This window comes from Patagioenas fasciata, chromosome 3 (genome assembly GCF_037038585.1).
Source record: "Patagioenas fasciata isolate bPatFas1 chromosome 3, bPatFas1.hap1, whole genome shotgun sequence".
Lineage (NCBI taxonomy): Eukaryota > Metazoa > Chordata > Aves > Columbiformes > Columbidae > Patagioenas > Patagioenas fasciata.
The window spans coordinates 6422476-6450155 of NC_092522.1; the positions used below are offsets into that span (position 1 = coordinate 6422476).

The 27680-nt window shown below is 38.0% G+C and overlaps 1 protein-coding gene across 7 annotated transcripts in view; it reads right to left on the reverse strand.

Annotated features, from left to right (window-relative positions):
- TASP1 (taspase 1) overlaps positions 1-27444 on the reverse strand; it is a 79206-nt gene extending 51762 nt beyond the window's left edge. The window contains exons 1-8 of one of the 7 annotated variants that reach the window (XM_071805683.1): positions 27376-27407; positions 26802-26874; positions 23152-23369; positions 21374-21441; positions 19764-19832; positions 11545-11665; positions 10101-10185; positions 3923-4002 (exon numbers count right to left, since the gene is read on the reverse strand). In XM_071805683.1, the coding sequence (XP_071661784.1) occupies positions 3923-4002; positions 10101-10185; positions 11545-11665; positions 19764-19832; positions 21374-21441; positions 23152-23296 (568 nt within the window). In that variant the 5' untranslated portion in view covers positions 23297-23369; positions 26802-26874; positions 27376-27407. The other 6 variants (XR_011738090.1, XM_065835121.2, XM_071805686.1 and 3 more) reach the window with 6 other exon arrangements.
- Between the last annotated feature and the right edge of the window lie 236 nt (positions 27445-27680).

The window sequence follows — 27680 nt, forward strand, 5'->3', positions numbered from 1 at the left end:
GATAGTAAACGGGGTAGCGAAAGGGCAGTACAGATTTGCTCTGTTCTTATATTCTTCCTTAGGTATCATTTGTGGCTACTCTTGGATTCCAGTTATCAAGCTACGTGGCTCCACTGCAGCTGCTTTTGTTCTCATGTAATATAATTTACTGACATACTTATAGTCACTTCCACGTTGGCAGAGTTAACAGTACAAGTTGACTCAGGAGTAGTCACCTTTCCTCTCTTTCCCTTTGAAGACTCCACATTGTCAGCAATTGTAGGTGTTGTCTTACACCACATTATCTTTGTCAAATCAACTACTTTGCACCTACTGCCGGCTGAACTGAGAAATTCAGGTACAAGCGCTTTGGTTATTACTAGTACAGGCAAAGATACGGACAGTTGAAGATGTACCTCAAATCTATGTTGCCTATTTAAAGTATACTTTTAACATTTATAGGAGGTTGCATGAAACAGTAAATTAGCATTTTTAAACTATAATTACAATTAAACTCTTAATACTTCGATCACATTTTTCAAAGCAGTCTCTCTAGCACAGACTGTAGGCAATACAGGCACATCACACTGCAAGTTTTTATTTTTAAAGAAAAAAACCACCGACTGACTACACTGGAAAGCCACCAGTTTTCTGCAGAGTAGAAATCCCAGTTCCTAGCACAACTGGCAACCCAAAGACAACGAAGCAGGTGAGCCTTGACGTAACCTTGAGGTAGTTCAACAAGCAACACGGTTTAAAACATCATTTTAGCTTGGTGCTTGGACACATGGAGAGTTCTGAGACAATTATGGAGTGTGACCACAAATCTGATCACACAACTTTCTTTGTAAATGATCACACAGAGAGCTTCATCCGTGTAAAACCAGTCCCACAATTCCACAGCCCTATAGCCCATATACTCCTGACATCTCAGGTCTGGGAAAAGGAAGACAGAATAATGTGACTTCAAGAATACGTTTTCCATGTGCAGCACAGAGAACCCAAAACATATGCACCTAGTTCTCCCTGCTAATACTTACTGGAAGTACATGTGTAAGACTTGGATTGGGGTTTTTGGGGGGTTGGTTTTTTGTAATTAAGTTACTAAACTTATTTTCCTCATGTTTAGCAATTACTTCAGTTGCTAATTTTACACAGCTATTCAACAGTCACAGAATTTGAATTCTCCATGCAAGCTCTACCACAGCAACTGTAGCAAGCATAATCAATAACCCTCCCATTTTCAGAAGTTTATTAGAGTATTTAATGCAATGGCTTCCTTCAGATGAGATCTTTTGTGGCTGCTTGGAAACAACATTTTCTTTTCATTGTTTCTGAAGCACATGTAACTTTCCTTCCCCAGTAATACTCGAAAGAACAATTCTGGCTTTCTTACACATTGCCTGTGAGACAGTTTCCAATTTGTTTTCAGCTCTAACAATCCTATGTTGTCACACATGCTGTTAATGGTTCTTTTCCAGCCTCATTGACCAGGAGTCTACATATTACAAGAGCAGCTTTTCTAAGGACTGATGTGTAAACTAGCATAACATTTTCTGGAATTGATTTTTCAAGTTCTTGTTTACCCTTTCTTGCTGCTCTGGTTTTTTTTTTAAAGAGAAAAAAAATCAGATATACTATCATTAATATACTGCAAAATAAAGTGTACTCAAATCTTAGGAAGATTACCAATTTTAAGTTGCTCGAGCAATATTTTTCCCAGATGCCTCTCAGAATGGTCAATAATGCAGTCTCAACGCAAGCTAATATTGTTTTCCTATGTATACATTTTAGGCACTTAAACAGCAGACACTGCCACCTCACCTGTTTTGAAAAGGAAACCAAAGCACAAATGATAATAGTCAAATAACTCCTTTTTGTAAATCCAGTTAGACATAGGTTATCATTTATGCTAAGGTTAAGCAACAGAATTAGAGAATATCTACAAAAAAATTCAGTTTTAAGTTATTTGTTGAGTATTACAAAGAATATGTGATTGAATCTCAGTCTCTGCCACGGAATTTTTCAGCATATCCTTCCATTCCCCTAATCTGAAGGCATCCTTCCAGCAAAACATTCACATAATCTTAAATCAGTCAGACCCTGCTTCCCAGCATCAGGTCATTCTTTCAGCAGGTCCACCCTGTGCAATGCTCAAGCACGTAATCACACGTGTGTGTGTTTCAGTACATACGAACCTGGCTGAGAGCGGAGGGTGCGTGGAAGGGAGCGGGGCTGGCAACTTTAATACCAATATTTTTTCCACTGGCATTGCAACAGCAAATGGCATTTTTGCAGTGAGTTTGCAATAGGAATAATTTCCTAACCCTGGTTATTTTGATTGTTTTAATGCAAAATGTTGTGCTAAATAGAAGTATGCTGAATATACTGAGGAGACGAAATCTCTGGTGTTTTGGAGCAAGTTTGTGAAAATATGTTGGCTGGGATTATTCTTGTGATGTTTCTCCAATGCAAATTCCTAATCTGTGTTAGCTAAACCAAATTAGCAGTGGTGATCCGTATTTTTAAGCCATACCATGTATGTTTTAGCTAGTAATCTGGCAATTAATGTTACAATCTAACAATAAACACAGAGGTACTAGAAACAAAGGAAACTTCTGTGCATGCAAACAGAATTAGTCAACAAACCCTCCTTCTGGAGCATCTCCTACACATAAGTAGCAACTACTTTCTTAAACACAAAACAAACCAAAAATACCCACAACACAAACACACCAAATCTTTAACTGTTTTACTCTTTCTAGAGTTCTAGAGTCACAGAAATAAAGCTTAACTGAGCCCAGAAGTTGCTCTGCAAATGCTGCCCCTTTTGGACATTAGATGGATAGGGCAAAAGGTTCACTCATGTGGAACTAGAAATCAAAACTTTCTGTTCAAAATTAAATGTATCATGAGTATGTATGAAAATTGGCATGGTCAAGTAAAATGCTGCCACTGTTTCAGGGGTTACTTTTAACCATTGAGTATTAGCAACTTTGAACTGCAGCTTCTGGCTGTTTATCTACATTTAGAACTAGACCTTAATGGCTTAACAGGAGCCCTGGGTTTCAATCTCTGGTTTACAGACTACCTATGTATTTTATGCAATAATAATGTTTACTGTAAAATAAAGAAACATTCTATAATCTGTTGGGTAATGATCTCCCATTCTTTCCTGCATAACTTCAACAAGAAGCATAGGGCAGGTTCTCAGCCGGAGCAAACTCCAGACTAGCAGTAATGGTACTTTCCATAAGGGAAGGGGACTGAAGAAGGAAAGGGAACAACATCCTCCTTTCCATGGGTAAGTGCACTAATTTTTAACCTAGTTTACAGATGGTGTATCAATATAACATAACCACTTACTTTCCTTTAAGAAAAAAGGTTTCGTAAGAGACTTGGCTACTGCACAGTATAATTCAAGTCCCTTTTCCAGGCCAGGTTATTCTACTACATTAGAGGAAGCAAAGCCTATCTAGGTTAAAAAAAAAGGCAAATGAATTCAACTGCCTGTTTAGACAGTTCTGCACAACCACTCAGAAATGGCTCTAACTGCAGAATCAGAGATTCAAACTGGCACCTGCTGAATTCAGACCCATGGCTGGCTGGCGCTTTTAGCATCCAAGATGGATCGCAACTGGAGACCCACAGGACTAAGCTGTTAAAGAGCCTACATTTCCATAAAGGAAATCCTTCATGGGATTTAATCCTAGAATCACAAACTCACTTGAATTAGATGTCGCTATAAATGCAGCTGGAGTAATAGTTTATATTTTTTTCTACTTAGATACTTAACAGAAAATTAGTAAACTTAAACCAAGCTTATATACCATAATATCATGAGCTAGTTAAGAACAGTGAAGTGATGCACACCTCAAAATATGAGGCACCATTTAAAATTACTCTGTCCTGTTCTTCCTACTGACACCACCAGTTTACTCACTTGTAGCCATGATACCTGGAGGACATGCTGGTATCCCGTGATCAACTGCCCATCTGTAAGCTCCTTCACCAACTAAAAAGCTAGGAGACACAGAAGAGGGAGTTTAAACAAAACCATATAACAAATCCCCCTTTTCTTGCAATTATTTTTTTTCTGTTTGGTTTGGTCATTTAAAAATCGTAAGCTGTCTACATTTCACAGAAATGTCAGCTATAATTACATTTGGCAACCTTGTGTAGTTTCATTTAAAATCTATGCAGCTCTGACATTAAGTTTAGTATCAGATAAAAATGTGCTATTAAATTTGAAATGAATTACCAAATAGCACCAGCTTTTCATTGCAGCTAAACCAGGGCAAAGCCATCTAGAGTCTGGCTCTCTATAACAACTTAGTAAGATCCTGAAGACCAACAATGGATGAATGAGGCGAGAATGGCGAGCAAGGCATTTCCAGTGAAGTCAGCCAATGCCACAGGAATATCATGAAGTCCTTTGAAAAGTACAGCACAAGCTAAAAATGAGCCTGATTAAGAATGATAAAGGTCTGTCCCATGGAGTTTCATCAAGCATTTCCAAATGAGTCAAGTCTACTGAATTTTTAATATATTAAAAAAAGACAAAAACCAAACCAACAATTTGAGTAGTCTGAACATTTTACAGTATAGAGACAGTACGCACTACTGTGACAATGAATAATAGCAAATATATATATATATATATATATATATACACACACGTAGACATATAACTTTTAGGGGGAAAAAAAGCCTCAGTTATCTATATTGTTTCCCCTTAAATAAACTAACCTCAGTTCCTGAAAAGGGGAATATGGTAGTTGGAAATCACACATTTTCAGAAAGCTGCTGCACAACAGTACCAACAACAACAACACAGTAAAGGACAACTATTTCCAACTGTAACTTCATATCCCCCTTTTGAAATAAGAGTAACCCAATTGCCTAATGGAAACAACAAGTAAAGCCTGAGGATCTACAGCTATTTCAAAAAGTTTCACAGAAATAGCAGAATTACAAATATGAGGCTAAAGAAGTTATTTCAGCTACAAAGAAGTCCCTGGGGCCACAGAGTACTACGGTCTCTGAGAACATTATTGATACAGCAAATTTGTTGGCATTAATGCTGTTGGAAGTTTTCTTGATGGTGCTGTATCTGACACCTGCAGCTTTGAGTATTTTGAGGTGGTACTTTCTACTTTCTCTGTGACTTAACCAATACAAGAGGTGTGTCCAGTCTTTTCTTACAAAAGTCTCAAAAGGAAAGTTTCTATAAGAACTTTAATTGTTAAATACATATTTCTTACCATTGTTACTGAAGCTCCAGATTAATACTGTTCATGTTGCAAGATACTGTAGAGTAAGTTACTGGGTACTTTGGGAGAACTCAAGCATCTCCTAATAGGTAAGCTAGTGCTCAAGAAAAGACCTGTCTCCTTCATTAATTTAAGAGTGAAATGCAAACCACAGCCAAATGTAATTAAGTAGTGTTGTCTATTGACTAAAAGAAGAAGATTTTGGTCTTTAAAATAAAAGTTTTCTATCAACAATACCTTCTCAGGAAGTCAATAAGCACTTCCCGTTCAATAAAACAATTTACATGGAAAGGAAAGCTAGGTGGAAAAACTACCAAGCTCAAATATTAGGAGTTTTCTAGACGATAACTTGAATAGCACAGATCAGTTAGAAACAGTGCATTTTACAAGCAATCTCACAATTGCTTTTTTAATAGTTCAAAACACAGCAGTCACTATTATTCATGAAGAGTGCAAAAAAAAAGCACCCAAGAATGTCTCAAAACTTAAGTAACATGACTTTACTCTGCTCACACATTCGTCCATAATTCCTCTCCCTCCTATAAGATGGGCACACAGTATTTCCCAGTTCTAGTCCCAGAGGATGGTTAGATTAGCAGGACATCTCCTGCTGACATCTAATTGAGGCTTCATACCACAGAGATCATCCACTTTTTAAAACTTTTCAGTTCAGATGCCTTGAAACAATAGAATAACCACAGAAAAGTTAAAATAAACAGTATACAAAAAAAAAAAATCAGGATCTCACTGCATTGTTGTCTGTACCACCTATACTGTATCTCCTATAAATTGATGTAGTTGGTAAGAGACTCCTACAGGACATACAGCATGAACTCCATTCTGCAGGTACTCAAATAGGTAAAATCTAAGCAAGACTAAACAGTCTTGACACCATCCCAAAAAGCAAGTTTTGTGACCCAGTTCCACATCCAGCTGCAGACACCACTGTAACAGCCACAAGTGACAGGGTGGCAAGGGGGGGGACCAGCTGCCTGGCATCAGGGAACTGCTTGAGTTGCCATGAGCACCATCCATGTAAAAACTGGTGTTTTCTACATGTAGCTGCAGCAGGCAAGAATGAACAGGGCAATATTTTAAGCTGACAAAAAACCCGAACTACCTCTAAACAGCTACCACCAAGCTTGATTTACTGGGGGAAAGGGAAAACGGGGAATAAAGTCAATGGGCTATAGAAAGCAGCCAAAATCCTACCAGGCCTCAAAAACCTTTAGGCTAATTAAAAATACCAAAAAAAAGAATGAATGAGTTTGTGCTCTGCTACTCTGAGAATTGCTTCTGCACAAACAAGATGAGAAGATCTGTCTTGCAAGTATATCAAAGAGTTCTCTGTAGTTGTTACAGCCTCAGAACACACAGAGGATGAAAACGTCCTCCCAGCAAAGAGCCGACGCTTGGATGCAATTTCCAGTTCCAGGCAAACTAGACCATGTTAACAGAAAAAGCAAATAAAGGTAGCTAAAATTGGTCTTTTTAGGGCATTTTCTCCAACAACATTGTTATCCTGGTGTTATTTCCTCCAAACAGGACCATTGAATAGTGGCTGTACGGAGACGGGCCACACCAAGCTAAACAGAATTGGCAGAAGGAGGTTAAGTTCATTAAAGATAGTAACAAATTCAGTCTGTAACACTGATTATAAAATGCAGCAAGGACTCAAAAATCACTGTTAAAAAGAAGAAATTGTTCTGAAGAAATACATATAGGTGGTGCAAGTCTTCACTCTAGGCACTTTCTTGACTATGTGCTCCCTACGAGTTATACCGTGTACGTATCCTGCCTACCATAGTGTAAAACTGTGAAGCAATTACAAATCCCTGTATCCCTGAAAGGGGTAGAAAACACCTAAGAAGGAGTTCTTTCCCATATGGGTTATTATTAATACTGAAAAAGGGATACAGACATGAACTTAGATATCAGTAGTTCTAAGGAGTTGTAAGAAAGGAGCCATTCAGGTGTATTTATATCATCCTGCAATTTTTATTTATCTCAAGTTAATAGTAAACAAATGTAAACAGGCTTTTTCCTTAAGCAGGAAAAGGTTTCAGCACGAAAAATAGAAAAACTTCAAACATTACTAAAAGCCATCTAATCTATTATTCTGTGACCAAGCACCACTTCCAAAGATCCACCTAATACGTAATTCTGAAATTACAATAGTAATTTCTTTTGAAAAGTTCTACAATGAACAGGAATATATTATATGATAATATGTAACGTCTACAAGTTCAGTATTTTCTGTTCTTGCATACAGAGGCTGAGAAAATCCTGACAACATCAAGATAAATAAAATATCATAGAAAGATGTAAGGATCTTAGAAGCTTCATGCACTCATGTATTCAGGGATTCTCTACTTTAAACTTTTGAAATTTTAATTTGCATAGTGGGATTCTACATTTTAAACAAGATGACAAGACACTGAACCAGAATAACACACTCCACAGAAAACTGGATACATCAGTTAGGACACTCGATCTCTCCTTCCCAATAAACTTACCATCTCAGAATACATTCATTCACACTCCTTAGAATTTCTACTGAAAATGAGAAGTGCACCACTTCAAATAGCTTTTGAATTGTCACTGTAAGAATGGGTGCTGAACAGGGGTAAACAGGCAAAACTAACTGCCTCTGTAGGTTCTTTTATAGACAAGCATCTCCATAATACCACTGCTAATAACCTCACAGTTCCTGATTTTTTTCTTGTGTGGTCGTGTACCAAACATTTTGGCCAGAAAACATTCAGCTAGGTCAAATCATGCCATAGGAATGGTCTCTTCCACCAGGTTTTTTAACAAGACAGGTTTTTAGGCTAAGAAGTATTGGGAAGATTCCCTGATACAGTTTCCCATGAGAAATAAAATGAAACTTGCGCATCTTTATTTGTAAAGATCAGTTACTAAAAATTCTGATATTTGGTAGGAATGCCAAATATACAGCTGTTCTCTTGTTATTTGACTATATATGTTCCCAGCTTGTGCAGGAATATATTTCAGTCCCAAAACAACAATGTGTCATGCCAAACCCCACCAGAAAGGCAAGGCATGAAATTGTCAATACTCATCACCTATAATGAACATTCCAAACGTGGGATATCCTTACAGGCAGGAGCATCTACCAAAGCAAGTCTAACGCACAACGCATCATATCCCACTCGTTTAGGTTGCTCCCAGAGTAACTAATCTGCTGTAATAAAATTCATGTTCAAAATCCAGAATGGAGAACCGGAAATTAAAATATGTATTAAGAAACTCAGGTCCACAATGTTTGCACAATAAACTGTACATGTCGACTCCATCGTTTGAGCTCCCTTGTCTTAAAAGCATCTGTTAGCCAAGACCTAGCAGTGTTTGAAAGATTTAGTCTTGCCTTTTGAGGGCAAGAGGACGTAGTTTCTTTTCTATTTGTAAAGTAATAGCAGCAAAAACTAGGTCATGAAGTTACAGCAAATATGCTAAAATGCCCAAGTGTTCTTCCTCACCAAAATTCAAGAAAACACTGTAATGATACAGACGAAACTAAATCACAAGTGCTTGCTCCTGTAGCCGACTTCAGTACTAGTTCTGGAACATCAAAAAACCTCACCTCATTTGACACTCTTTAATTTAATTCAGCTAAACCTTGCCTTTCTCCTGACACCTAAAGAAATGAGCTGCTAACAACAGCTGAAATTAACATTTCTATTCCTTAGTAAACAACTCCTGTGAATAAAAGAAAAGAAAAATAAGTTAACTCACCAACTACGCTTACTCTTTTCCTTCTTCATTAAAGAGTTTTATATGTAAAACCTGCTTGTTGATGGTTTAGTTTCAGGGTGGCTTTTTTTGATCTATGACCTTCCTTTGCAGCATGGCACAACACTGAAATAGTGCTTTTCCTCACCGTTTAAATTGGAATATTATACCATCCAGATACAGACTACTTGGGTAATTTTACAGAATAACATAGTAAGGAAATAAAAATTTGTGAATCTAAATATACGTATTTTAAACGACATAAGTGTTAGTTTATTACATCTGCAAATACTGCAGTCCGCTAGTCGGCAAATGGTAGCAAATTTCTGCAGCGTTTATGATAACTGAGGATAGCAGTCAAAAAACATGAAGGGATTATTCAAGTTCCCTGTTTGTCAATTTGAACTGCTAATGAAAATAAGATGGTTTTAAGAGCAATTAATTCTGACACATTTCTTGGATTCCTTTCAAAATGATGCAATAATAGTTAAAGTTGTTACGCGTTCAATAGTTACCTCTTCCATCTAAGTATTATACCTATCTCAATAAAGGAGTGCATGTTTCCATTGTTGTTGTAAATACTATGAAATTCATCTTTAAAATAACTTCTCCTTTTGGCTAAGAAAACAGGAAGTTACTAAACTTTGCATGTTTCCACACTATAGCTACAAAATAAAGCCATAAAGACAGGCAGTATAGTAGGATTTCTGTATATGCTTATTTAAAACTGTTGCTTTTTTCAAAGGTGGACAGAGGCAAAGGCAGTAGAAATTTTATTTTAATCTTGATGTATTCAGAGATTTTTCAAAATGCTACAGTAAAAAAATGTAAGAATTCAGTCTGGCAATAATCACACAGACAAATTATCACAAAATGATGTTGCCATCTATTCACAATACTTCATTCAACCCACAACTCCACCAAGTGCACAAGATGCTTCAAGATCACAGAACAAAGCTTATCTTCTTTTTAAAGCCACATTACCACTAGCACGTAAAACAGCACCAGCCTTCTTGGGCTAAGATATAACCTTCAAATATTGCATGCAGTAGAGATGAAAGACCCAAGTAAAGTCAAGCAGAACAAAGCATTTACCAAGGCGGAATTCTGCCAGCAGAGAGTTTTCCCTTCTGCCCTTCACACAACAATCTATTTGCAACTGAAACCGGATTCTTGATTCCTGAAAAGAAAAATTAGCAAGAAAATGGGAACAAAACATTAAAATATTTTTCCACGTAGCATTGTAGCATTCATTTTGGCAATGGAAGTCAGCTTCCTTTAATTCCTAAACCTTTGCCAATTCATTAAGAGACACCTTGTGGTGTTACATTTCAATTTAATAAAAACTTCATCAGTTTTTCCTTCACATGTCCTATCAGTGGTGACAAGGCCTTCTAATGAACACCTCCCACCCTCTGGCTTTTTGTTTGGTTGGTTAGATTTTTTTTAATCATATTGAAATATCAGGAGTGATCTCCTACCACAGAAATCTCAAATTAAATCTGTGGTATTCTACAGACCAGAGATGTTTCATGAACATTAATTTTTCAGGATGGAAAGAGCTTTCATTTGGATCTGTATGGCCAGAACAGGGATTATAGGATTCAGACTCAGTCTCTCATTTCCTCCTTCCCCATGCTTGGAAGCACACATTTCGTAACAAACAAGCCTTGAAACACTTAATTTTACTATTTATTTTAGATTTATATCTACATGAGGAAGTTATTACCATGGTTTAGAACTATTCTAGGATAAAGAACAAAGCTTGAAGTGTTGTCAGAAAAGCTATTCAATAGTAACAGTCAAGGCTGTTCAATGTACTTATGACAAAACCTCAACAATCCCTATTTGGGACTCTATATTTGTTTTGTACTGAAAGCTAAAACAAGATCAAAAAAAAAAAAGCACATTAGTTCTCAGATTAAATATATCCCATATGCAAAGGTATTTAGTTTTGTAACAGTATCACACAAAATAAATCCAAATGTAGCTGCTTATGTGAGAGAATCATAGAATCATCAAATCATGGATTCGATGATTCTATGAAAAGAAACTTTGTTCCCTTAGAATCCTAATTTGATCAACTTAGCTAAGATATCAAAATATCATTTGGCCTTATGACTGATACACCAGTAGGTTCTTCGAGGAGACAGAGAACAAAAACAAATACGAAGCTTAATTTAAATCCTTGTACTTTTTTTTTAATAGTTGCATTTCATTAAAAGCTACCATTCTATAACACAAATCCATCTCAGCAAACTCACTCCCATTGTGAATACTGTATAATATCATCCATTTGTTCTGCGTCAAATGATTACCAGCAAACCAAGACCACACTACGTTACGTAAAACAAATTAACACAAAATGGTGCTTCAGGGAGCAGGAATGCCTCCCTTTTTTATTTTATACGGGGCAGAATTTATTTATATGAGGCAATATTTACAATGTGCCCGCCACTCTGAAAAAGTAACAAAAGAGGACAAAATTGATCTTTGCACTTAAACCAGTAGTTAGCTTTATAATACATAGTTAACGTACCACTCAGTGCTCCAACTGCTCCAAAATTTAATGACTTTCCATCCATTATACTGGCATCACATTCTATCTCACCCAGAAGGTTTAAGTTAGACCCCAATCCTGCATTTGTAAAAGGAGAATCCTAAAAACAAGAACAAAACACTATAAGGCCACATCCAGAATAGATGAGATCACAACTTCTGTATAACTGATCTGATGACACTGATCTTGGTACACCACACTTTCTTATTCTAATAATTTAATCTTCCATAACAAAACCAACAGTAATTGGAATGGGGCATCTCAAACTACTATAGTAGATACCTTACACCCTCTATAAGGTGTGACGTATCTCCATGTAATAATGTGCTAATATAAAAACCAATCATCCAACAATTTAATATGATCATTTATATGCAAGCAAAAGCTTTATGACGCAAGTGAATATATCTTTCTCCCTCCCCGAAAATTCACACTTCATGTGGGCCCTTACCTGTCAGTTTAAGTCACACCTAACAACCACTGCATAGACCACAGTCTACCTTAGAAACTCTTAAGTATGACACAGCAGCAAACTGTCCCTTCAACATCCTAAGCCTATGATTCAGCTCTGCACACAGAAACTAAGAATCAGCATCAGTAATAATTCACTTTATAAAATATCTATTTGATCGTTAGCATAAGGACAGTCATTACTGTGATGGAAGTTTAACCAAGAGATATTTCATAGAAATTATAGCACATTTAATAAACTAATTTACAGCTAACTCCTCTTTGATAAGCACCTTCTGTAGCTTTTTGCAAAGTCAAAGCTCACAAATAAGAAGCTCTACATGCTAGAACTAAAAAAACCCATTTTTACCCCCACCCTAATTCCAGAGCATCCCCATGACTTGAAAAACACCAAGTTTTTAAGTAGGGCAGTTCAGGACTCTCACTGCCAGTTCAATATAATTCCCTCTTTCTAGATGCAAGCATAAAACAGAGCACAGGGCAAAGAAAGAGAACAGCCCAGAACAGCCCAACAGCAACATTTCAGAGGGATGCTGCTGGATTTCAGAGTTTATCTGGTTTTATTACAACCTGATGTGACAAAGAAAATGGTTGTCTAGACCAAGTGTGATCATGCCAATGAAACTAGATGGTCATACTATCACAGTGTATATAATATAAGCTGAATTAGTAAACAAATCTACTGGAAACAGCTCAAGGTTCTGTCTTCAATGTTAAATGAACCGGTTCTTTTTTGTGCATACTAATGTGTAACGAACACAAGGAAACGAAAGAGAGAACACAGAAATGAAACATGTGTCGATTAGCTTCTGTTAACTTTCAAATGAGCAACTAGTAAGTAAATTTAAAACCTGTTTTGCAAGATTTTCATTCTAATTTACAGATGTATTTAAAGTGTTCTTAATGTTTGAGTCAACAAAACGCTATCTTCCTGAAGAATCTTGAATACATAATACATGATTAATACATAATCTTGAAACACTGTAATATCTGTCTTCATTTTATACTACTCATATTTATTTTTTGCTTTTTGCTTCTACATTCAAGAAGTAGCATGAGATTTTATCCAATTTTATCACACACCACAACAGATCTTCAGATTCACTGTGTACTTCATTGTGGTGTTCAACAGCTATGCCTCACAGCACATAAGGAAACTCAAAAGTATTTTAGGATAATGAAATATTTGCAGTTTAGTGCACAGGGAATGACTTTCCCTAAAGGGGAATGAGGGGAAGTGGGGGTGGAATATGATTTTTAAAAGGCTACCAAAATGATGGCAGAAGACTGCAGAGCAACCATTGGCTTAACTGACTTCATTGCTCCCCAGGCTTTACAACTATAAAGAAAATTAAATCAGTGAAGTTTAAAACAAAAGGATGATCGAAGGGATGGAAGAAAACTGAACACGAATGGTGAAAGGTACTTGGAGGACAAAGTAAAACCAGGAATGCATTAGGATGACCAATTCTTACTCCTAGTGCTGTCCAAGTTCCTTGGGTAATCAGAGCGCACAGACCTGGAAGCAGAGACAAATTTCTAACATTCTATTCCAAAAACATTCGCTCAGTGCACTATACTCAAAAGCATCAGCAAAGAGAAAAACCTTTGTGCTCTACACATTTGTCACAGCCACAAAGCAAAGACAGCTGTTATCTTAAGAGCAGATGTCACGGACAAATCAAGGGAGTAAGAAGGGCCCATCAGAACAGAAGTTCTAGTAACACGGTCCAGAATCCTGGGCCAAGACACAAAGCTCTCTATCGTCGGACAAACATAATAATCAAAAGAGGGTAGGCAAAAAATACAGGATAGAGAGGGGCAGTAGTTCACTTTATTTCTAAAAATCTAGATGTGCTTGATGCTTTGGCTTCACTGGCACAACATCAGAGATGCACCAAGATAAATTACTCAGAGGATCTCAAGACCAAGGAAATGCCACATGTCTCTCCATACAGAATATTTCTCAGCATAGTACAGAATATTGGATAAATAGAACTCTACACCAACAAAACTGTAGAAGCCTCTTTGGTGGCGTAACTCTTTCTAGAACTCGGAATCTTACCAGTGCAATCAGTCACAATATGAGTTACTTCCTCAGCAAAAAGAAATAAAGACCAAATTCCAAGTACCTGTTTAAAATTTCTGTGGACGTTTACAGTCTGAACTCAACTAAGAAGATGGTCTCAGAGTTACTAAAAGCAAGATGGTCTAACTCTGTCTTCACAAATCTGAAAGGTGATGTGGTAACAGCTTTAGACAACGAAGGAACTGGCTGTGAACACATCAAATTTCTGATACCTACCCGAGTGCCTCCAAGATCAGATATAAAGCCTTAGAAATGAGGCAGGGAAAAAGCCTTCATGAAAAACAGAAAGAGAAATTCACACCCACTTCTATGAACAGGCAAGGCCATGGAATATACCACATAAATACATCTCTCCTTGAAAAAATGAATTTCTGCAAAGTCTGACCAAAAGATTAAGACTGATAAGCAAATGGAGGAATACAACTTAGGAAAACTCAGGTGTATTTTTAAATTAAAACTCAAGACATCCAAAGAATGTGGAAACATTATGAAACCAGAAGCGTACATGCTTTCAAAAGGGGGAAGAAAATAAACGGAGTTAACTGAAGCAGTCTCTTCACACACTCAGACAGAAAATTGCAGTACTGCAAGCACTATTATATATGACTGCCATAGGATGGGGAAGAACCCAGTCAAAGCATGTATGCAAGAAGAGGGAGAAAAGGAAAGGAGGAAAACATCTGTAATACAGAAGGTATTTTCAGGAATATACTTTCAAATAAAAACCCAAGCAGAAATCAATCTTTGTATTTTGAAGAAAACTGAAAAAAGACATGAAAGCAAACCAAGCATGAGCTTTGCATGCTAACAGCGAGCCCTACTACCATAGAAAAGAGGGAAAAGACAAACAAATGGCTATTCAAAACATTTTCACAAAAGATAAGCTTTCAATTATGTGAAAAATACTAGACTACCTGGCAATTACTCCACCACTGAAGTATCTCTAACTTACAACATAAACCTATAGCAAAGGAGATAATTCAAAGTTTTAAGACATGAAACAAAAGTTTCATTTGCCCAAGTCAACTGATCTTGTAAAAACTCTCAAGCTATCGAGGGTATATTTTTTATTTTTAGAACCCTTTTTACTTCGGGATGTATTTATAAATGCTCTGGCAGGAAACACAGGCATGCTCAAGTCTCTAGCTGTGGTCAAAGTTGGAACGCTTGAAGAAGTTACTCAACACTGTAACACTAATAGTGCTGAATTACATCTAGGCAAATAGTTCAACTGCTCTATTTTCAATATGCATTAAAGAACTTTCCATTCATCTTTGATATAGTTTTGGCCACAGTTTACCTGCAACTTTTATAAGGCATTCAAAGTCTACAGGCATTTATTTTTATACACTGTAATTCTAAAATGTATTTTTCTGAGGGAATTTAGTGACAAGAACTAGTAGTCTACAAGAATGAGTCACATCCCTTTCAATTAAACCCACTAAGATTTTTTTAAAGAACACTTCTGCCACAGATTAATGTTGGCCACTCTGCTGCAAAACTTCATAGTATTGCTTTTAATTAGCATTAACAACTTCCAGTTCATTACCATTAAAAGTTCATCTATGGTGACCGCCTTAATACAAAGAGACTGCTGGTGTCATGCACTCTTCTTTAAAGAGAAGTCCCTGGGACTCACATTGTACATTGAAAAATCTTCATTAGTACAAAATAAGCAAACAAACAAATAAAACAATTCAAGAAGAAACAAGTTCTTTCACTGCAAAATTTTGCTGACAGCCACTCAAACCCACTGCTTGAGTATATCAACAGGTTCAAAATACCTTTTGCATTGATCCACAACAATAAAAGAGTAAACTGCGCAACTTTAGGAGCAAGGAGATCAAAACCCAAAATGTGACATCTGCTTCCCCATCAATCATATTAATTTCCAATTTACATGATGTTCCTAAAGAACATTCTACTCAGATTAAAAAGCACAAGTGATCTACACAGTATTAATACACTTAGACTAAACTTAGAAAAAATTTGAAATCCTCATCATTCTTTACAACAAACTTACGTTTTTGTCTACAGTACCTGAACAGTAGAGCTTCTGAAGTGCTCTACAGTCAAAGAAAAGCTTGAGATTGCACATTATCCTCATATCCAGCTAAAAATGCAACGTGTTACTGTTGAAAACTGCAAGTTTCAAGGGGGTTTGTGGAGGGGGATCTCCTCCTCCCCCTAGAAAAGCTGCCCAAATCACATTATGTTTCAAGAGAAATTCAGACTTCATACAGTGGTTGATAGCAAAAGTGTAAAAAGAAACGTGACTGCGATCATGTCTCTGTGGAAGCATCCAGTGTAAATGATGAGAGTCACGAAGCACCTTGTCTACACCCATTTTATTACCAAAAGCTGAAAGAAGTAACATGTTCATTTGTTCCTCTGCAATGACAAGAGTTCACAAACTGGAAAACATAACTGCCTTTAATCACCTTATCAAGTTCAGTTGATGCTTACGGAGGCCAACATGGTTATTTTAACAGTATTCTGGGTCAGCTGCTCTTGTTACTTTGCCAAGGAAATCTACCTTTTCTCTAGTTAACTATTAGCTGTATATTATCTTGATCATAAAATACTATTTAACTTGAGATTCATATAGTCCAACAAAGAAAGGCTGTTATTTCTTCCCTTGGAGCCTGAAAAAACAAAACAGAAAACAGACAGCATACCACAAGCAAACTGTCAGCTTGCTCATAAAAGATCAAGAGCGAGCCTTGCGCCTCAACAAGTCTTTGAAGTGATGCCTCTTGGATTAGCTGAAATTCTGTGTAATAAGAGTTGTGTAATTGAGTGGAACTGAGGAAAAAAAAAATCATCTTTTGTGACATTTCCATGAAAAGATATTTATGCCTCGCAAAGACTACAGATTTTTGGAACACAGCATCAAAAGTCCTAGAGAACTGTGAAAGTGATTAAATATTTCTGATAAACTCACAGCAACATGTTCTGCATCAGCCAAAATATCAAGTAGTTACAAACAGTACTGCACAATGGAATCTGTTAACACATGTTATACAAACTTCTGTTGTTCTGTGTCTTAATCTGTATTACACTGACACATGTAAACAAACATTGTTTTCATAGAGATTTTTGTATTTGCCAACTCAAAATGCTGAAGTATTTAAGAAAAGTCACTATTTTTTCCTGCACAAACAAAAGGGTAGTGAGAGCTCATTACAGAAACAGTCAAAATACAAACCTACATTTTTAACCGTAAAATGTTGTAATTGATGAGAAAAACTATTCTGTTTGCTTCGTTCATTTGCCACATGCAGTTTCTGTTTTCCATAGAGCAATAGGAAAAAAATAATAATTAAAACAAAAGATGTAGTTCTAGAAATGGCAAGAGATGTCTGGAGGTGGTGTTCAGGATGAGATAAATAGTAGACATAAACCTTTCAATATTTTGAAAGCTGACAGTCTAACACATTGGAATTTCTAATTCAAGATCCAAAAAAACTGCCACTACAAACCACACTATTTGTTGTTTTGAGCATACCTTTGATTTTTCCTCAGTGTAACTCCATAGCAACATCCTTTAATTCAAAAGAAGCCCAAATCCCAAACCCTACATCCTTTATCCCAGTAACAGAAAGAACAACCCACAATTCAGAGGTTATATAAATCACTTAATGAACAAATGAAAGCAAATCATTACATTAATGACAGCAGGATAACCTGAACAAAATAATATTTAATCTTAAAAAGAAGAAAAAGGGAAAAAACAGGTTTTGTGCAACAGTACACATGAAAATACTACCTAAGGAAATTATAAAACCAGAAAGCAGGCACGACCAGAATTGTAGCAAGACAGATGAGGAGAAGAAGGTTGCTGATGGGAGTAATTTCATAAAAAGGTTTTTATTTTCATCTTAAACCTGTAACTTCTTACACAGATGTCACTTCAGAGTATTTAAATCTACTAAATAACTCTCTTGGAGATAAGAAAAACAAAATATTTACCCCAGGCACAGCTGCAAAAAGTTACATATAATAGCTGTTAAGCTTCTTAAAATATGTTTTCTTCTGTGTAGAGCAGGAACATGATAAAAATCACAACATAAGGTAGATGAGGAGCGAACTGACACACAAAACAATCTTGTGGAGCAATAGCAGCCTCAGCTAGTTTATGGAAGTGCATTCTAAATAATTCCATTAGAGATATACACATTAGAGTACAGGTAGGTGAAAACAAAAGGTAAGATAACACATGAAAGCACATTTGAACACTTCAGTGGAGACCAAAAGTACTGTTCAAAGCCTGTCTTATGCTAACCTTATCAAGTATGTAAATTAACACCTTCTCAACATATGTGTCAGCAAATCCACTGCTAATCCTCTCAGAATACCACCATAAATTCCAAAGCCAGCAAATTATTTTAACAGCACAACACTTAGCTTGGCTTCCTTCTTTATTAATAAAGCTGGAGAGGAAGAAGCAATTACTCCTTACAGGAGAAGAGTAATACCCATTTCAATCATTACTGCCATGAGGGATTAATGGACCTTGGACAATAATCAAACTGTCTCATCTATATCCCAGAAATTTTAGCTTTATTCTCTCCTACATTATTTCATAGGGACTCTTCACTAAAATCAGATGCTGTAAAAATTTCACCACTCCAAGAAGACACTTTTCCAAAAACCTCACAAACTGCTGCTTATCTCTTTATAATTAGCAAGACTTTATCTTAATTAACGAGTACCATTTTGAAATAAAGGCATTACTTGTCCTATTGTTCATTGTCATGAAAATCAGAAAAAAGCGTTATCTTACACTGAAGTGACATTTCTCTGAACAGCCTGCTTCTAGTCTCTTAGCCCATCAGGGAGATCATACAGAAACAAAGTAAAAAATGTAAGGAAAAAAGCCTTTGAGAACCACATGAATTTAAGCCCATAGCAGAAGTACATTGCGGGACAAATGAGAACTTAAAATTCCTACTTCATTTTCACATAGTCCTTTATTTGGATGGAGAGACAAGCAGCCTTAAATTTATGTAATCACTTTCGTAGAATGAACCCAAAGAAGTGAAAACAGTATGAGTAACACAACCCAAGAAAGCTCAGAGATACTCAGAGATAGTTACCTCAATGTAAATACCACATGAGAGGATCAGAAGAACTACTGAAGACAAACTACGTCTAAATTCTTTGGATCATAATTTCAACAAATGAAACATAACTTAGTGTGAGATATTAATGCAGACAAAAGGAATGAAGACTTAGCCTAGATTTTCTACTTAACATATATGACCAGTCGTATGATTTTTTCCCCTGTGTAAGAAACAGGGACAGTGCAGCCTACCTGTAGCTTGGTACATCAGAAATAACGTTCCCTACAAAGTGCTTGGTAAGTCTTTAATCACTGTATTTAGTCTTGAAAGTTAAAGACTATCTGATAACACATGCCTAAGATGAACTTCTATTCAGTTTGCATTTTTAGAAACTCTTTAAATACATTTACTCCAAATACAGTGGATGAGCTTCCATATGTGCACAGATAACTAAATACAAGACACAAAAATGGAAATCCCAGCAGATTTTATCATTTGAATTAATACCTTCCTACAGAAAAATCTGGTAATGTACTTGAGAGACATATTTACTACTAGTCAGAAATTCGTACCTCTAATTCTATAAGTGCTGCAGTCACTGCATCTGTTGCAAGAGCACCAGCCTGTAGCTTTTCAATTGCCTGCAAAACAGAATTTTTAGTTGATGATTAGAAAATTCTGATCTTCTATGACTAAGCCCTGCATTTTCCGAACCCTATACAAAACAAAATCTTTGCCAAATTAGTTTAAAATGTAGGAGGACGTAAAACCAAGAGGCACCGGAAACAATCAGTATGCACCATGTAAGGGCAGACCTGAAGGCGTGATTTCACCACTCTGACATTGCGACACTGCACTTAGTAGCACATTCCTGCATCGTCAAATTTATGGGAAAATAAGTTCTTATACCTGGTGTCCTCAAACACCTAATGTTTCAGTCAAGAAGTTTCTAATGTTCCTTCCAAGATTCAACAAAAATCTCTAGTACCACATACAGCAATTGTTATGAAATTGAACAAAATCCATGAAGTAAGCTTCTCTAAAAGGTAACACACAAAACCAAATCAAATAAGACAATGTTACAGTCAAACTATATATGCATTAAAAAAAATTAAACTTCTAGAGCCTAATGTTATTTCTTAGACCCATACTGGTCAAGAACTTACAGTCAAGTCTCTCAGGGAACCCCAAAAGAACAACTATGGCTGCATCTGCAGTTGCAAGACAAATCTGCAACTGTTTGTTCTTCATACAAGTTATTTATGTTGGCTACCTAGCTTAACAAACCAAACAGAATCTCGAATTAAGACTTTAAATTCAACAACAGCCTTTTTTTTTTTTTTTCACACATGCATAACTAATGCACAACTTCAATGAACTAGTGTTTGGATGATTTTTGAAGCTTCTCATTACAAAATTAGATCGGTATTAAGATTGAGCAACAGAACTGTAAGATGAAGTGATATAATTATCAGAGGCCAACTCTGAGACTCTTCTAAAAAGCCTGCAAAGTTCCCCAGCTCCTCCCTGGAGAAAGCAAAATGCATTAAAAATTTTGGAGACAGGTCTTCAAGCTTCTCATTCCACACTTAACAGACAGGATTTGCCAGCTCCAAAACCAGAGTTCTTGGAGAAGATTTTAAAAAAATTAATAATTTCAATGGAAATTAAAATCCTGCCCTTTCTCCCTTTCCAGCTTTGGGAAGAGGGTTTTGATTTTCTGTTTTGGTTTTCCTGTTTCTACCTCCTCTCCCAATTAAGAAGTTAAGAGCTATTAAGGAGAAAAGAATTCTAAAAATCCCTGTGTTCACAGAGCAACGTGGATGCTAGAGTTTAAATAAATTCCAAAAAGAGTGGACATTGTTGAAAGAAAAACTCCAGGTACCATATTTAGCTCCAGAAATCCCAGAGCCTTGGGAATGGTGCAGGAAGCTGTAGGTACCAGTGTGACCTTCTCCTGTTCCCCCACCATTCCATTTGCCACCACTGATGAGAATGTTGCTGCACCTCATGGCCACACACTCTCCTGACTCTGTATTTTAACTTTTGCTGCTTCATTTTTTCCTCTAGAAATGCATACAGCCTAAATAAACCCAAACATGCCCGTTCATACTGAAGTGACAGCGCTACCAAATGTATTTCTTCTATAACACTACAAGACCGTAGAGCTGGTAAGACGTACCTTCTGACAGGCTCTTTTGCACACATGTTTGTATTCTTTAGCTTTGGATTCTGAATGATAACCTGCACCTACAATGAAGGTAAAAGGAAAAGAGATTATACTACCTGTCAAACTACAGCCTGTAGTTTGCATAAAGAATTAAGATACAGCCAAAACCAGCCTTCCTTATTCTGGATTACATTGGCAGCTCCTTTTTGTATCAATGATTGACAATTTTATGCATTCCAACACTGATTCAAATACGTTCAGTAAAATACAGGATACAGAGCACACATGCAGAAGCATACAGGTATAAATCTCAGCATCATACAATCTCCTCCTACACACACTTTCCAAAATATTGCAGTTTTCCGCATTATTGGAGGATTTCCAGCAGAGTTTTTTGTACTTATTGTCCATTACTGGGCAAAAACCTTGGTTTTAAGTCAAACTCCAATTTTTCTTCTACTGCTGGTTTGCAAGTTGGCAACTACCATTCTGTTCATCTTCTCATGTTTATGCTACATTTTTAGACCCCATTATTGCTGCTTTCAAACCAGGAGAGTTCCTTCAAATCAAGAACGTAAGAAGGTTTTCCCGTTTTCAGTCTGTCTATCCTGTTGCATCTAACTCTTCTGCTCTGTTTTACTGCTACTGCCCCCTACTTCCACACTGTAAAAATTTAGCAGTGCCCACTACTAGACTAAATACAGCATCAGAAAAATAACAGACAAGAGTAACATGCTGATATCCATACTCCACCTTCTTATGTTTTCCTGGTTTTTGAACCTGAAATACATGCTCATATTTATCTCCACTTTCCTTTCCTCACCTTTACAAATGTTAGCTTTGAGAAACTCTACTAAGTTTTAACACTACTACTGAAAGAAAAATGGATTTTCAACAAAGTAACACAGTAAACACATATTGAAAAATTCTATTTGCTCTTAAAATAGAATACCAGGGTCTTCAAATTTCAACACAGAAAAAGTTCTTTGAGGAATTTTTCTTTGCCTTAAGGCTTCTGTGCTTTTATAAACCAAGTAGCATGTGGTTTTTCAAATACTTTAGGTGTCACCAGGCTACTTTGCTCAGTTTCACCTCATGTCATCACACGTATGCTAAAACCAAATATACAGCCAGATATAAGCATCACTAATGTTTTCAAGACTAACAGCATTTGAGAATTTATGAACAAGACACACGTAGCACATCATTTTTGTATCAAATCTGAGTGGATGACCTCTTCATTACATGTGGAAAGAATAACAGGTAATTCACTTAAATATGAACAAGATTGAAATTAGACTCAGAGGAAAACCTCAAAACAGTAAAAAGAAATGTCAAGTTCTGCAACAAACTGCCTAAGGAGGTTTCACGAAGTCCTAACTAGACTGTCCTTATGGACAAACTAGACACAATAATGGACAGTAATGCTTGATCTTTCCGTTGGGTAAGAAAATAGACTGAAAGATCTCTCAGATTGTGTAAATTTCCCAAGCTTAGTAGATAACTGCAGAATTTGACATTTTATGACCATATACACTATGGGATTTTGTTTGCGGTTTTCTTTGTCAAGGAGGAAAATGTACCATTCAGAATACTCAAAATCTACATTTTTATTAATAGTTTCCAAGGTCCTCCGAACCAATGCAACTTCCAATCAAACACTCCCAGATTTACATCCTAAGTTAACGTCACTTCATTAACATACTAGAATTCTCAGGCCAACACAAAATTTTAGTTGATATTTAATTTGTATATGGATTATTTCTGGTTGTTACACATCTGCATCTTACCTGCATGGACAAGCACAAATCCCACTCGTTTCCCTCTTTGGGTTTGCTTTGTTGTGGGCTCTTTGACCACCACTTTTACAGCTGTAACCTGAGACGATTTGGAAGGTAACACTTCTACTGAACTTATTCCCTTTTCCATGATCATACATTAGGATCACCATCTTCTATAGGAAAAGAGCATCCTTCTATTCAAAAATAGACTCTGGAGAGGAATCATCCTAAAAACAAAACATATGCGTATGTTAGATGCTGATTTCCAAGAGACAAAGTTCATACAAATCAACTTCAGAAAGAACATCTGGAAGAGAGGTTTGAAACAAAGAGATTATGCCTCTTAAAAGAAGGGCTTTCAGGTACTGCCTCTTCCCTACCTAACAGTATTAATAAGGCTTGGAATAATCCAAGTCCACGTTGTAAGTTGAAAGCAGTCTTTTCATTACGACTTCACTTGAACCTCATCATCTTTCCGGACATTGTAGGGAACTGTTAATCTAAGGTCTGCCTATAATGGAGAATAAAAGGAGACCATGGAAAGCTTTTTCAACAGTACAACTTATCTCTCCACCCATCACACTTAACTGGTTTTTAATGTGATGATGCTCCACAGCCACAACCTTTATTTCTTAAAAAAGTCATTCTCTGCTTGTATGGAAAGTCCTAAACAGCACTGCAGCAGCACTTGCAAGAGCTGAATGCATCTATGGTTGCGCAGCCGAATCTCCTGTCCTCAAACCACATACTGGCATCTGCCTGCGTGATTTTGTGTCTATATTTTATGTAGGGGATGTAGAATCCGTGCACTAACTCAAATTCAATAGTCATAAAAGAAGTTACAAACATGTGCTCCAGAGACTTGTAGCATATGAGTAACACTTAAAAATCCTGTACCTTTAACATTCTTTTGCAGGAAATAGATGTTTAAGATCCTATAATGAACTCCTATTCTTCAATACTTTTTCATTTCTTACCCTTATTATTCTCCATTAATTTGCAAGGGGAAATATTTTTTTTAATGGCAAAGTATTTCTAAAAAAATGCCAAATAAGCCTAATCCAGTGAAAGTTTCCCTGGATAAGTGTAAGGACAGCTAACATGATTATTAGTGAACACAACATGCTTTAGTCGATTTCAAATAATTTAGTAACCCATTTGGTTTTGATCTTAACACTTAACATGGTTATAGAATTTAATGTTTACAGAAAGCTCATGAAAAAACTGACAGTATATTCTAGTACACAAAACAAAAAAAGCTCTCAGGTTATAGAATAATATATTTCAGGAACCAGAAAACAAATTCACTGTATTTACTGCTCCTCTTATCCATAGCCTAACCCACAACAATCCTGACACAATACCATTTCTCCAGTTCAGCAGATAAAATTAAAAACAGGGATGCTCCATATACTAAATTAATTCAGGAAGCGAACAAGCTTTAATGCACAAATGGAGAGCACCTCTATAACATATTAGGATATTCCAATATGATAGATATCAGTCCTACCACCTTCAAAGGGACGACTTGTGACGTAAGAATACTAATAAGTGAAGAGAAATTAAAAAAATGCGATGTTTAATACTTAGGGTTTACACCACAGATTTTGCAAATGCTATATGGCTCATTCCAGTAATTAAATACCACTCCATTTAAACAACCAAAACCATGCAAATGACATTTAGCAAGATTCAGCGCTGGCACAGAACAGACAAACTTGCTGGTTTACCACAACCATCTTTTCAATAATTAAAATTAGCCCAGCTTTCTAGGAAGTTGTTTATTTCCACCTATTTTTTTTTTCTTCGATGCTAAACATCTAGAGGTATCTTCGTATGTTTAAAAATTCCTATTTTAAAATTAAATATGAGATTTTTGGTAGAATTATAACTACATGTATTTGTACAAAATCAAAGACCACTGCGATACACAGACTACAGAGAGAAAAAGCATTTACGGAGTGCATCAAATTATAATGGTCTCCTGCATAAACTTCAGAGCTACAATTAAAGGCCTAATCACTGCATTTACTTTCTTTTTGCTAATTAAAAAAATAATAATAACCTTAAAAGCTCCAGCAGCTATCAGTACAGGTGGTAAGAAGAAACACAGTCTGTTTGCTACAAAATCTGCTTTCCTGCATACACCACACAGAATGTCATAGCAACAGAGGCACAACAAGGACTCAAGTAAAATGCTAGAGGAGCAAGTAAGGAACATATATTCTTGCAAAATGGAAAAAATAGTGTGGTGGTAGGGAAAGTCATAATGACGGTAGTTAAGTTGTTTTTCAAAGTGACAATACAGATGCCACTTTGAGCCTCAGAAATAGCATAACTCCAGACTGAAGACTTTAATTAGGCCTTCACATGCACTGCGGTCTGAGGATGCTTTTACTTTTACTAGACAATGTACAGTCAATCTATCTCAATACATTTCTTCCGTTTATTACACTTCTTGCACATCAACTCAATTCTGTCAAACCTCCTCCATCTCAAACTATTCTACAAATCCTTTCAAGTTTCACTCACAAACCTGCTGCTTCCACTTTCTAAGCTCCCAGTGGACCCAACCTTTCCCTTTCCAGCTTCTTCTAGTATTTATCTGTTCTCTTCACTGCTTGTCACACATTCATCACTTCTGATCACACCCCTCCTTGTTACACAGGTCACTGTTCTACATCTGTACAGCTACAGCAATGGGGGAGGAATATATTCTAGCTTGACTCCTGAAGAATATGAACCACGATTTTACCAAAGTAGCCCAAAGCACTTATTGCAATGAAAAAGTAATGCTGAAATCCTACACACGCACACAGAAAAATGTAAATAATTTAAGTGTCACACCCAGTGTAGAAGGCGTTATTCAGCCTTTCCACGCACTTGCCATGGACACTACGGCTATTTTAGCAGCCATGAGGCGACCCTCACCACTCCCTGCAGACTCAAAGCTCTGCCTAACACACCCTCCACAGAACACAGCCCTACAGAGCAAACCCAAACATGGCAGAGGGACAAAGGAAGAGACGCACACACCGACATCTCTACTGCGATACTGGCAATATGGAAAAGTTTCTTTTTAAGAGCTTTGGGGTGTTACAGTATGAGGCCAAGGGCTGGAGGATGAAGAGCAACAGGATGAGGACAGTGCTCAACCCCCTGAGTGAGCAGCCCAGCCCTTACAAGGGAATCTTCTGACAACTGAGAGGGAACAAGAGCAACTGAGAATCACAGACTGGTTGGGTTTGGAAAGGACCTCTGGAGATGATCCAGTCCAACCCACCTGCTAAAGCAGGTTCACCAGAGCAGATCACACAGGAATGTGTCCAGGTGGGTTTGAATGTCTCCAGAGAAGGAGACTCCACAGCCTCTCTGGACAGCCTGGTCCAGGGCTCTGGCACCTCAAAGGAAAGAAGTTTCTCCTCATATTCAGATGGACTCTCCTGTGCTTCAGCCTGTGCCCATTGCCACTCATCCTGTCACTGGGCATCACTGAAAGGAGTCTGGTCCATCCTCTTGACACCCACCCTTGAGATATTTATAAACATTGATGAGATCACCTCTCAGCTTTTCTTCCCCAGGCTGAACAGGCCCAGCTCTCTCAGTCTCTCCTCAGAACAAAGATGCTCCAGACCCCTCATCCTCTGTGTGGGTCTCACCTGGACTCCCTCCAGTAACTCCTCACGCTTCCTAAACCGGGGAGCCCAGAACTGGCCACAGCTCTCCAAGAAGCTGACGAGGAAACGAGCCACCGGCAGTCGCGAAGCGAAAGTAGAAAACAAACTTTTATTTTTGGGGAGGAAAAAAAAGAAAAACACCACAAACGCTCGGCGAGACAGGACCAGGGCCGGGCGGCCCCTCTCCGGCACGACCCAGCGCACGGGCGGGAAAGACGGGGGCGGCCGCAGGGCGGGAAGAGGCCGCCGGCCGGCGCCCCTCAGCCCGTCACTCCCTCAGGGAGCTCCCGCCGGGCCCCGCCGTCGCCATGGCAACGCCAGGGGGCGGGGCCGCAGCGGAGGGGATGACGTCACCCAAGAGAGCCCCCACCGGCGGAGCGCGGGAGCCCGCGCGGCCGCCTCGCGGCGCGGCCGTTACGCCCCATGGCCGCCCCCGGAGGCCCGGGCGAAGAGGGAAGATAGGCGAGCGCGGGGAGGTGGGGGAGGACGGCCCGGGGAGAGGCGGGGAGCGGCAGGCTGAGGCGGGGCAGGGCGGAACCAGGCGCGCAGCACTCACCCTCCGCCGCCACCAGCTCCGCGCACACCCGGAACCACCCGCCCGCCCGTTGCCTCGGTGAAGATGAGGCGTCCCGCCCACCGCCTCCCTCCCATTGGGCGAGGCCAGTCAGGCGGCCGGAAGCAACGTCACGCCGATTGGCGGTTCGGAAGGCGAATGCTCTGCCAATGGCGGCAGCGGGAGGAGAGATCGTCCCCGCGCCCCCGTCAGGCCGGGCGGACCAAGCCGGGGTCCCGGGGCCGCTTGTCGCCTGTCGAGGCGGCCACTGAGCCGGGGACTCACGAAGCGACAGAGCGGCCGGCGAA